The sequence below is a fragment of the Sinohyriopsis cumingii genome, chromosome 15 (assembly GCF_028554795.1).
Source record: "Sinohyriopsis cumingii isolate HCF-2022 chromosome 15, ASM2855479v2, whole genome shotgun sequence".
NCBI classification, from domain to species: domain Eukaryota; kingdom Metazoa; phylum Mollusca; class Bivalvia; order Unionida; family Unionidae; genus Sinohyriopsis; species Sinohyriopsis cumingii.
In genome coordinates, this window is record NC_142975.1 from 107,716,879 (window position 1) to 107,730,010 (window position 13,132).

The 13,132-nt window shown below is 37.5% G+C and overlaps 1 protein-coding gene across 2 annotated transcripts in view; it reads right to left on the bottom strand.

Annotated features, from left to right (window-relative positions):
- Nucleotides 1-958: 958 nt before the first annotated feature.
- The window catches only part of LOC149782439 (uncharacterized), a 42,293-nt gene continuing 30,119 nt past the window's right edge, over nucleotides 959-13,132 (bottom strand). For both annotated transcript variants that reach the window (XM_089933846.1, XM_089933845.1), the window contains exons 2-4: nucleotides 7,806-9,873; nucleotides 4,484-4,686; nucleotides 959-3,901 (exon numbers count right to left, since the gene is read on the bottom strand). In XM_089933846.1, the coding sequence (XP_089789972.1) occupies nucleotides 3,261-3,901; nucleotides 4,484-4,686; nucleotides 7,806-9,829 (2,868 nt within the window). In that variant the 5' untranslated portion in view covers nucleotides 9,830-9,873 and the 3' untranslated portion in view covers nucleotides 959-3,260. The remainder of the gene's footprint in view (nucleotides 3,902-4,483; nucleotides 4,687-7,805; nucleotides 9,874-13,132) is intronic.

Below are 13,132 nucleotides of genomic sequence, written 5' to 3' on the forward strand. Positions count from 1 at the left end.
TAGATAGATAGATAAGAGACAATTGCACAGTAAACCTTGAGTGAAAGATCGTGGAGTTGACACACACAATATATATATATATATATATATATATATATATATATATATATATATATATATATATATATATATATATATATATATAATGTGTGTGTGTGTGTGAGCTCCACGATCTTTCACTAATGGTTTACCATGCAATTGTCTCTTATCCTCTTCTCTTTACATTTCATTGTCGTCTCTACGTCATATTGTTGGTGACGCGGGGTTTCTAAGCGTACAATTTAGGTCAATGTGTTTTCTTTTAAATTTCTGCGAACCTGTCATATATAACGCAATCCTCTTATCCTTATCTTCTCTAAAAGTAACGCGTGCTTCTGTTTTCATCGTTTTCCTTCCATGTTAAAATTTAGACTACCTTAGCGCTTAAAGACAGCCAGTAAAACTCTGATAAAAGAAAGTCCTTGATTAAACTTGGCAGCCAATTGTTTGCTGCATGACCTAAGGTTCTGGATTATTTCAATTTACATACAGAAAGAAGAGAAAAAAAAACAATGAATGGCACAGCCACAATAGTAAATCCCAAAGTTTCCAACAGAAATCACCAATTGTGTTTATATCTGGTTAACCTTAACAAGCCAGACCCATAGCAGTATTTTATATGGGGGCAATACACATACTGTTTGAGTTTCCCACATTCCCACGGTCTCTCTGCACTTTTCCGTATAACCTGAGTGAGCAGTCGATGATTGCTTTCCATATGAGATAAATACGCCATCATGATCCCAACATTATAGGAAATACATTTTGTCAACAAAAATGTGTTATCTGATAAAACTAGGAGAAACCCATGGAAAAAGCGTACTTTATGTTTAGTAGCCCCTTATACTATATTACCCATCAAAGTCCAAAAGAACGATAGCTGCTTCTGATTGCACGAGGATGTGACACAAAACTGAAAGATTAGCCCATGCATTTTATTGATTCTATATTTTGATTTGACATAAAATTCAAATCATAACCCGCAGATAATAATGTCAAGTATTCATTGCACGCACAAAAATCTCCTGCCATAGCCCGCAAATAATAATATCATATATTCATTGCACGCACAAAATATCTCACGACATAGCCCGCAAATAATAATGTCATGTATTCATTGCACGCACAAAAAATCTCACGCCATAGCCAGCAGATAATAATGTCATGTATTCATTGCACGCACAAAAATCTCACGCCATAGCTCGCAGATAATAATGTCATATATTCATTGCACGCACAAAAAATCTCACGCCATAGCCCGCAGATAATAATGTCATATATTCATTGCACGCACAAAAAATCTCACGCCATAGCCAGCAGATAATAATGTCATGTATTCATTGCACGCACAAAAAATCTCACGCCATAGCCCGCAGATAATAATGTCATATATTCATTGCACGCACAAAAAATCTCACGCCATAGCCCGCAGATAATAATATCATGTATTCATTGCACGCACAAAAAATCTCACGCCATAGCCAGCAGATGATAATGATACATCATTTTGATTTTATAAAAAATGCTGCTCCGATTGTTTAGCTAAAAAGATGTTGTAAACAATAATGGACTTGAATGCTGTCTTAGAAATTTGTAAGATCACATAAACTGAAACATTGAATGGTATTCTATTATGATCTGATCTGACCACAGTTCTTGCACTTTGCATCGACTGAAGATATAGCAAGAAAAAGACATGTCAAGCAGCAACCACATGTAACCTTATCTTGCCATTGTGACCCAAATTAGGTTTGTTTTTTTAGCCTCGCGACCCATCACCTTCCACCCATCAAATGTTAAAACGCCACATGGGTAGGAAATTTCAAATTGCCAAGATTGATCTCTGCAACCCACTCAAAACAGCATGGCGACACAGTCTCGGGTCGTGGCCCATGGGTTAAGAACCACTGCTTCAATGAGTCTGATGGCCAAGGTTAAAAAACTCTAATGAATAGCTAATATAATATGTGCGATGCCGTATTCTCTAAATAAATCACTTATCCCAAAATATAAAAATGTCTACTGTCTCTCTGTGTGTGCATGTGTTGTCTCATTCATTCTTTCTGAGGGAACTTGACTGCACAATGTACATAAAATATACAAAAGTTTTTACTTTATTTGTCCTGCAAACTATATTGTCTAGTATAGGAAGGGTTAATAGCTGTTGTTTTGTTCATGAATCGCCAGGCAATATGTTTATTTTGTTGTGATTTTTATGGGGTGTTGTTATTTTAATATTTTCTCAACTTTAATACCAACGGGGCATGTTTCAATAAGTGTCATTTCTATGCCTCTATGACAGTGCTAATAATATAAGGGGATACTCTTTGTACAGGGTTGCTTAAATATAAGAACGTTCAGTATGTAATGGATTAAAATGACACTATCAGATGACTCCCATATGATCATTCCTGTACACCGTTTCCTGGGCAATTTTTGGCTATTGGTTCCACCACCGTACATGTTTTCAATACTCCGAATATAAATGTATTTCGAATTACACTGTCTTTATTTCAAAGTATACCGTGTCTCTCTTTCAAATTATAGTGTTACTATTTCAGATTATGCTGTTTCTATTTTAAATATACAGTGTTTCTATTTTAAATGTACAGTGTTTCTATTTCAAATATACAGTGTTTCTATTTCAAATAATATTATTTCTTTTATCATCATTTTGTAACTCTGCTCTTTTCTACAACCTATTTAAGATAATTGAGTTACTTTTTGCGCCTCGATTGTCACAACTTATCTTCACACAATATCTGTTCGAACATTGGCAATACCCAACAATGGATTTATTTATTTTTAACATTTGTTACAAGTTGTATACAAACGTACTCACTGATAAGTGAAACCCGTTGTCCCTGGCTGTCACTTTAAGAACATATCTGTTACTTCAATTTTTAAACAACGTTTCATGCTTATAGCACAAAAATCGTTTGTAAATGTTCCCAAACACAAATAAACACGTTCTGAGCAAGAATTTACACGGTCAAATGGTTTGTACATTGAAAGATTACGTGAGATCGGCATATGCAATAGTGTGCTTCCAACGTTATTGTCTGATATTGATAAAAACAAAACAATGTCTCTATTCATTTAAAACCATTGATTGGGATGTTGCATTTCGTTGGTATGTTATACAAGCAAAATATTCTGTAATAATTCGAAGAAGTTCAACACAAAACGTGCATAAAATATTGTGAATATGAAGCGTGGAATCAAAGAGATATTACACTCAGCTCGTGTTCGTGTTCATTCGGACTGGCGTTGTTATCATGGTCCCGTTTCGTTGACACTTCTGACCATGAGTGACAGCAGCGATAGAACAAGACTTGGAACATAAAATGAAATAAGAACCCCAAAGGGATTGCGATTAAGAAAAGCACTTGGTACTTGTCTGTCCGTTCATCTTGAGACGTCATTTGCCATAAGACCAACCCTCCCATGGCAAAATTTTCAGTATATGTCAATGTATGGTAGAAAATCATTCTGTAAAGAGTCGGATCGTTCCTGAGATTGATATAACACACCAACAACACGTAGCTAAAGAATAATTTGTATAACGCCTTGCCTAAATTGCTAGCGGCAATTCCTTCCAGTTCTGGTTTTTGGATACAGAAGACCCACACTGCCATGATGACAAGATGGAGGAGAAGGCTCACTCCCCAGATTTTGAACACAAAGATGAAGAGGGACACGCTGACAATCCGGGACGACACTTCCGACAACTTGGCTATTAGGTATGTAAAATAAGCTTCGACAGTTAACGCATTCCGCCCTGGAAGAGCAGCTCTGTTGCAGTCATAGTATGAGACAAGCGTCCAAGAGATGCTGACCCAGGATGTGGCAAGACTTAGAGCTGCGAATCAGGAAAAGGTAGAATGAGCGATATTATTTTTAAAAGAAATAGTATATATTACAATAGTCTTTCTTCAGTACAATTTTCATTCATAAAATGAACACTTAAACTGGACGCTGTCGAAATAGTTCGTATTGGAATAACACCAAGGGAAAAAAAACTATTAAAAATCAATAAACAACAGTCATATACAATCGATGAAAGCAATGGTGATCTTATAGCTTCAGTTTGAAGCAGAAGCTTATAACACTGTAATACGTAAACAAAACAATTATATCAGTCAAAGATTACATAGCTAGCTAATGCCAAATATGTACAGCGATCACATTTACCAATTTCACCCTCTTTCTTAAGCTGTGCAATGCGGTATAATGAAAATTAATTGATGAATCTTGCGGTATATGGCCTTCAATTTAATCTGAAGGAAACAGACTAGACTAGTTCATCTAGGTGATTTGTAAAACTATGTTCGCCTCTCGCCACTCTGGATAAAGATAATTATTTAGAAAAGTGATGCCCATCACAATTCTTCTTGCGTGACTCTCTCTCTCCCTCCCTCTCTCTCTCTCTCTCTCAGGATACCTCTCACTGTTTCCACATTATGGCTATACAGCGTGATGATGAGTTGAAGCAGAAATTGTGGCGCAGATTCTGTGAAGACATTGATCAGGTCCAGTAACCTGAAGTCTCGCGCTGCTTCCTTTGATCTGGCTTCGTGGTACACCTGGTCGCTTAAACTAGTCGCATGTATCCATTGGTACCCATGATACACATATTCCATCGTTCTGCGTTGGAAACGTAAAAATTGTTTGATTATAGAGCTTTGCATCCATCAAATTATTTTAAACTGTAGAAGTCGTTTCCATAACTGTTTTGAGTACATTTTGCTCGATTTAAGTAAACAAAAGCATCTAATGCATCAGAAATAAATTCTATTTAACCTAAGGTACTCAACACTAGGAGGTTCAAAGTCTGTACGAGCTTCCCACCTAACGAAGATATGTATAATACCAGAGTACCGCAAATAACACTTAATGCACTCGTCATGTGACCTTTCCCCACTAACGACCTTGACTTAATAGGGACCTGACTATTGCATAGTAAGATGAGGATCTGGTCACACTTTATAAATTTTACGGTACGGTTAAAAATAGACATCCTGGATCAGGGAACAAGCCACTGGCTTGCATTAATTCTTGTTGTTACCTTGTACCTGAATAAGCGACAAAATGAAATGTCAAGAAATATCAGAGACCAAGGTTTGATTCGAACGTTATGCCGGTACATGGATAGATGTCACTATTTACATTTTTCCTTGTCGTGACCTTGGTCTTGAGGCAGAGGTACGTGGCTATGATATGTAACACGCCGTCTTGTCATGATATATAAACACATGTAAGTTTCAATTAAATATTTAATGTGACTGAAACATTATACTCCGGACAAGGTTTCAAGTCAGAATAAAAATTCCCGTGCCGTGACCTTCGCCTTGAGATAGGGGGCATAGTTATTGTATGTGATGCACTGTCATTAGATGATATATGCATGGTCAAAGATTCACTGATGTTGTTGTTGTAGGGTATAACGCCATTTTTCAGCACGCGATAGACTATACATGGCGGCCAGTATTAACGGTGGAGGAAGAACCCGGGGAAAACCCGGAAAAAAACACCGACCCTCGAGAAGCTACTGGCAAACTTTTTCACATACCCACATTGGTTGAATCCTAGACTCTTACCCACGCTGACAGAGGTGAGATGGCAATGATCAGTGATGGAGAGCGCTTTAGACCATTCGGCCACTCGGGGCCACCAAAGTTTCATTGAAATATCTTGCGTGATTCTTCGGCCATATTCTGCGGACAAGGATACAAGTCACGTAACTACAGGTTTCCCTTGTGACCTTGACGGGTAGTTGGGCCTTTCTATGCTGTACAACACACCGACTATTAATTATGTAATCTTCAACAATTTTGAATGACAACAGCCAAAGATATTGGCAAAACCATGGCATGATACGCCCAGTTCATGACAGCCTTATAAAAAAACAACGAGAGACCTCAACGCCGCAAAGTATGTACAGTTGCTACAAAGTTATTGACAAAGCCATGACATAAAACGGCTGATTTAAGGCAAGCGTATGTAAAACAATGAGAAGCAAACGCCGCAAGGTACCGACAATTGCTACAGAGTTATTGACAATGCCATGACATAACGAGGCCAATTTAGGGCAGGCGTATATAATCAGTGAGAAGCAAACGACGCAGTTGGTGCTCTTCTGACAGTTTTCGAATAACTACTCAAAGCAGAGAAGCAAATAAACCTTGCAGATATAGACAAATATCTGTTATATCACCCCATAACAGTTACACGTGATTTGCATGCACAATCAGTGGAGTCAAAAGGTCACGAAATACAGTGTAGATTGAACTGGTCAGTTGTTATGGGGTTTAACGCCCATTTTCAACACACGATAGGCTATGCATGGCAGCCAGTATTAATGGTGTTGGAAAACCCAAGGAAGAACCACCGACCCACGAGAAGCTACTAGCAAGCTTTCTCACATACCCACATTGGCCGAATCCTAGACCTGAAACCAGGCAGACAGAGGTGAGACGGCTGTGATTAGTAACGGAGAGCGCTTTAGACCACTCGGCCACTCGGGGTCCCGTACTGGTCAGTAAAAATATCAACCAGTTGTATTTCGTGAAAGTAACCTATGGTAAAATTACAGCAGTCTAATGAGTCAAATAGATATGTGACTAATTATGAATACAATAATAAACTATGTATCAATAATCATTTTCGTATACAATTATGACAATTAGTGACCGAAATTGGACTTCGATTTAACCTAATATATAATGAATATATCTTGGTCAGCAGTTATTTCTTTTCAACACATTGTTTCTGTTTACCAATCAAATGTTTAATGTCATATTGGCATCATTTTCATTTAAGAACATCGTAAAACCCACGTCGATATGACCATCCATTCTGGAGGAATAGCAATAACATAATTGTAAAGATAACCAGTAAGGTAACATTTTGGATGTCAGATTGGTAGCATTGTCTTGTAGGACCATCTTATCGTAATACCAAATCACTTAGTGAAAATCCCAAGTTAATATGACCATTCGTTCATGAAACGTAACGATAAGATGACTTTATGGGTGACCACAGTGACGAGTATGTTGGATGTTCGAGAGGTACCATTTTCGCTTAGAAGCATCTAGACTTCAGGATGATGAAAATGTATGACGTATTGTATGATCTTCCTCCAAGAAGAAGTAGCAATAACACAAAATCTGACACGGAAGACAGAAGTACCACACACGTTATGGACATACAACTAACACAGGCTCATTGCAAAACTTAGCCTGGCCTTCAAACAGGAAAGATAAAGCATACAATATTTTACTAAGGTGACATGGTCCTCAGATGAAAAGAATAATTTGGAGAACGAGAAATGGTAAAGACAAATACATTTACTAATCTTTTTCAAATATAGTCACTAATCTTTTTTGACGTCACGTTTTGCTTAAGATACTCGATAAGTTGAACTTTAAAAATACTTGTACTAACGTCTTTACAATTCAGAATGGTGGATAGTTAACTATGACCGACCAAAGCAATCGCGAAATTCAAATTATATTACTTTTAGCCTTCCTCTCACATTTATTTATTTCACCTTGAAAATGAAAGATTTTATTTAAATTTGTCACGTGACAACTCTGTTAGCGTGTAATGGAAGTCATTTAGTTGGTTGCCAAAAATGTGTAAATTCATGAAAATTTAAAGTAATAAATTTTAAATTTCCATATTACAAACTGGATACTTCGGTACAGCTAATAAGAATAAGAAGTCGTCATCCAAGTCTCCCAAGATTTTGCTAAAACCCTTACCTGAAGATTCGCCCAAATGAAGCAACTCCAAACACTATCCGAACAACAATGTAAGCAGCGTTGTTATTGCCCATGTGTTCCATTCGATCCTGGTAGAACCATGAGAGGTCAACTACCGCTAGGAGGGCAGAGGGCACCAGGATAAACACCACGGTGGCCCAGAAGAGAGAAAATTTTTCCTGCATGAAGTATTCCCTTGCAAGCAGAATATCGGTCCCTATGTCAGCCAGATACAAGAATATGGAAATCACAGCCAGGGTCACGTTTATCGTCATTTTTATCTTACAACTTTTACTATGTGTATCACAGGAATGGCTTTCATCACTTTGTGTTTCTTCATGTGTAAACAGAGGAGTTTGAACCGTGACCTCGTCTGAGGTTTCCATATCCAGCTGATTATCAAATACAAAAGAATTGTTTACGTCTTCATTCAGACTTTGATCAATCCAAGGTTCATCTGCTTTAATCGAGAAGAAAGGAAAATGTGTGTTTTCTACATGATTATTGTTTTTCATGTCCCCACTGATATCCTGACCTGTCTTTTTCATGTCTCGAATGACGTCATGACCTGGCCTTGTAACGTCCCGAATAACATCATCACGAGTCTTTTTAATGTCCCGAATGACATCATGACCAGTCTTTTTCATGTCTCGAATGACATGTTCTTTCCTTGCAACGTCCCGAATGACATCATCACCAGTCTTTTTAACGTCCCGAATGACATCATCACCAGTCTTTTTAATGTCCCGAATGACATCATGACCAGTCTTTTTCATGTCTCGAATGACATCATGTTCTTTCCTTCCAACGTCCCTAATGACATCATAATCTGTCTTTTTCATGTCCATAATGATATCATGATCTATCTTTACTTGCTCATTAACAGCAAGCGCATTTATACGTTGAACATTTTCACCTAAATAACACTTTTCTTTGTTATATTTTTCTACATCACTCTCAAAAAGCGATTGAGAGGAACTATCGTTTGAAGGAGGGGATATCACTATAGTCAGGACATCATCTAGGGATTGCGTGAAAGGTTCGGGATCAATAGCAGGTTTATTGTGAAATTTTCTTATGGTTAAAGCTTTGTCTGATGCCGATCTGGCCAGTATTGGTTTATCCGGAGCATTGTAGAGAACAGCACGCATACTCCGAGACCTCCGGTGTCCAATACGTTTCTTTCCCTCCTCTTTGAAAAGTCCGCTAGCGCCGTTCATTTGAACCTGCCGACGCTCGGGGTACAGAGACCCCGACGCTGAGCAATTCCTATGACGCATTAAACTCGGTCTCTGCTCGGTTAAATCAGAACAAGAGCTACTCTTAAGTCGACGTAACCGCAAACGCCCTCTGAGATTCTCCGAACTGACATTTTTCCTCGTGCCGAGTGCACCTCGGGGTGTTAAAGATCTAATGTCAGTAAAACTAGACCAAAGTACAGGTTGAGAGTCTACCTCTGAACGGAACGTTATCACAATTTGTGGCTTTCCTGTTGAGCTGTTCTCAGCATTGTGATGGTCTGTTACAGTTCTCCTACAGTCTCCTTCATACTGAATATGTGTTGAATCTACAGATGTCGACACATGCCCCATTGAGTACTCCAAGAGAGGAAGGTGATTGGATTCGTTCGCATATAAAAGGGCAGCGTCATCTCCTGATGAACCTCTTCCAACTGTAACTAAGTAATCATGCGGCATAATACCAACCTCTAAAGAAACTCTAATACTTGCTTCTGATGAACCTCTTCCAAATGTATCCAAGTAACCAAGCGGCACAATACTTGCCTCAGAGTTTGACAAATCAGCTTGTTTAATTTCCTCTCCAAAGCAATTATATCGTTGGACATTTTCAGGCAATGAGATAATTGTTTTATCATGAAAGCTAATGGGTTCCGGGGACGTGAATTCTTTGGATGACGGAGCTGTGATGAGCCCGGACCGACAGTACCAATCGACGTTGTCTGAGTTCTGAGAAGGACTCATCAACAGTGGCAGTTCTTGAAGGTAGAACTCGTCGTCAGTCATGGCACCAATAAAGCTTCTGAAATCTTTTCTTAAACTGAACTTTTCTGAAAAGAGACAGAAAGGAATGAATAAAGTAAAACTTACCTTCTTGAAGATTGGAATGAAATGATTCATGCTTATGCTGTCCTTCAGATATAGTTCCTAATTTCTTAAAACCTTTTCCATACTATCACTTGTTCAGATATTCATTCAATCAAATTATGACCTGAGTTGCATAGCGTTGTCGTATTTTTAAAACAAGTTAACGGAAATGAGACATTCGTTGGTTTCTGAGAAGAGAGTACACGTGCAGTGACAAATGGAAAATGGTTATGTCCTTTGGTTTCTCATAATTCATTTTGTTTCAGTCAACATCTATCGACACTTACGGAATGATGTTTTCTTTAGATTCTCAGCATATATTAGAGTTAGCATGTAGATATACGCGGAAAACGAACTGTGTTTTCGATTCTCAGCTGCTTACAGAGATACAACTAAATTTATATATTCACTGATTTCTCAGCATAGTGCTCAGACATTATTCATATATACGTGAAAAGTGTCGCGCAGCATCCCACCATATATTTTAGTTAGTACCCATAGATACATAAAAAGTGTTGTGTTCTTTAGTATCCCATCATATAGTTTAGCCAGTACTCGTGTATATATGACCACTGCAGTGGCCTAGTGGCTAGAGCGTCCGCCTCAAATGCAGGAAGTCTCGGGTTCGAACCCCGGTCAAGTCATACCAATGACTTGTAAAATGGTACTAACAGCTGCCTCGCTAGGATCTCAGCGTTAAGTGGTTATTGTTAGAGCTGGTCGAACTGGTGTTAGGATAATGTGTGGCATGATGTCCCAGTGCTAGACATCACTATAAACTGCCACACTGCAGACATCGCAGACTGAAAAGTCGTTAAACCTGCGTTAAAAATCCAAAACACACATTTATATATGAAAAATGTTACGTTCTTTTGTCTCCCACCAGATATTTTAGTTAGAATCCATAAATAAATGAAAAGTGTTGTTCTTTGTATCCCACTATATATTTGAGCCAGTACTCTTATGTACATGAAAAGTTATGTATTCTTTAGTACTTAAATACATGAAGTTTATCATCCCACCATATATTTTAGCTAGTATTCATATATACATGAAGTGTAGTATCCCACCATATATTTTAGCTAGTACAAATATATACGTGAAAAAAATGTTCTTTAGTATCCCACCCTATGTTTGAGCTAATACTCATATATACATGAAAAGTGTCGTGTTCTTTTAGTATCGTATTATGTAAATGAGACAGCACTCGTATATACATGAAAAGAGTTGTGTTCTTTAGTATATCACCACCAATTTTGAGTCATTATTCAGATGTGAATGAAGAAAGAAATGGTCTCCTGTTTATATTAGCACTCTGTCCCGATTCAGCAATAAATGGAAAATTATGTTCATTTAATTTCCCGGCAATCATTCGAGAAACGTGTTGCAGCATAAAAAGTGTATGCACGTCGCATCATTTCCGCATTCACTTTTATCACTATTCACCCACCACTTAAATGATAAAACAAAATTAACCAACACTGTAAAATATTATCAGTGTCAGGTTTAAATGTAAAACTATTCCAGTACAATGGTATCAGACTGTAATTATATCACTAGTATGAACCAGTCAAAGTGTAGGCTGTCAACAGTAAATGCCTGATGTACATGACATAATTGAGAAGCACTGAAAACGCCATTTAAGTAATTAGTACTAGCTGTCATGTACTTAAACTGGTGCAGGGTTCCAAGACCAACGCTCACCCAAACGAAGTTTGAACCTTGTACATAATCAGACCAGAGCTCACGATATCCAATTCCTATGAGAAGAGTAAGATCTGGCTCGTATTGCAATTGCACAATGACCTATTTATCGCAAAGAAAAATTAAATTACCCCAGTGAGACCAGAATCTTCCTCTTTATGAATATGAATCAAACACTTGATCCACTAGACAATAGGAAGTAAATAAATACAAAAGTTGTGCACAAATATGCATGAACACTAGCTACGACATGTTTGCAAAGCAAATTATAATAGACACGTTTAGAAGTAGCACATAACAAGAAATACACTTTTGCTTGAAAAATTGTAACATTAAAAAGGAACATTAGAAGATAATGCTAAAAATATACTCAACAGGGTATGTTAAGATATATAGCAACAAATCATATATTGTGTACTCACACTGACCCCATGCGATCTGCCAAATGACTCGCAGACTCTACTGTGTTAATCCCCCCAAACAGTCGGAAGTGTTTTGATTGGTCAGTTTTTAAAAATCATTTCTTCAAAGAGGAAATATGTCATATTTATATGATTTACAATTTAATTATCCTACCATATTCTAGTTCATGAAATGAATATGCAAGGTACAAAAGCCCAGAAAAAGTATTAAAAATAGAACATAATGCCGACATGCACACGCCGGTGAATAGATACAAAAACACTGCCATAAATTACACAACTCAATATTGGGTATAAATGCAAAACTAGCAGACTACATAAATCTTTACATTGGCATCATTATTAAATAGACGTTTAAAAGTAAACTATAGTTTTTGCATACCCACCCGTTCGTTTGTAATCCCAACCCACCCCACCTATTTTAGAAACGAAAAGCACCAAGGATATAAACAAAATGCACAGAACTTAGTCATTTCATTCTTTGGTTTATATTTTCTAACCAGATCGTCGCCAGCAGGTCCCCAACACTGTTAAATCGTTGGCGCTTCAACGCAACGGAAACTCCCGATGCAAACAACCGAAGACACTGCTCGCTGTCCATTTCTAATTTCTAGAATTGTCTATTTCAGAAATTTTTCAACTGTCGTCTGCGTCCAATATATGCATTGTCTAGTTTTATATTTCTAAGACAATTTGGAAAAAAAAATAGATAGGAGGAACTCTTTGGACAAACAATTAGGAGGAACTCTTGTATACATGTGTTGAAAGAGATGTAAATCCAAAATTTATGGAATTACTGAGTTTTTCAAAGACGGTGATCTACATCACATCTTTTGCATGAAAACATAGACTGGTCCAAGCAAATACGGCGACCGTGTCCGAAAAAAGCTTCCTTTTGATTCGAAATTCCAACAGGTTGACAGTGTTTAGGACTCCCTGACGACAATCAGGTTAGAAATTATAAATTAATGAATGAAAAGACTAGGTTTTGTGCTTTTTGTACATCCTTAATGCTTTCTGTTGTTACAATCGAATCGATAGGGGGTATAAACAAACAAGAAACGTGTAAGAATGCTCTCTCTCTCTCTCTCTCTCT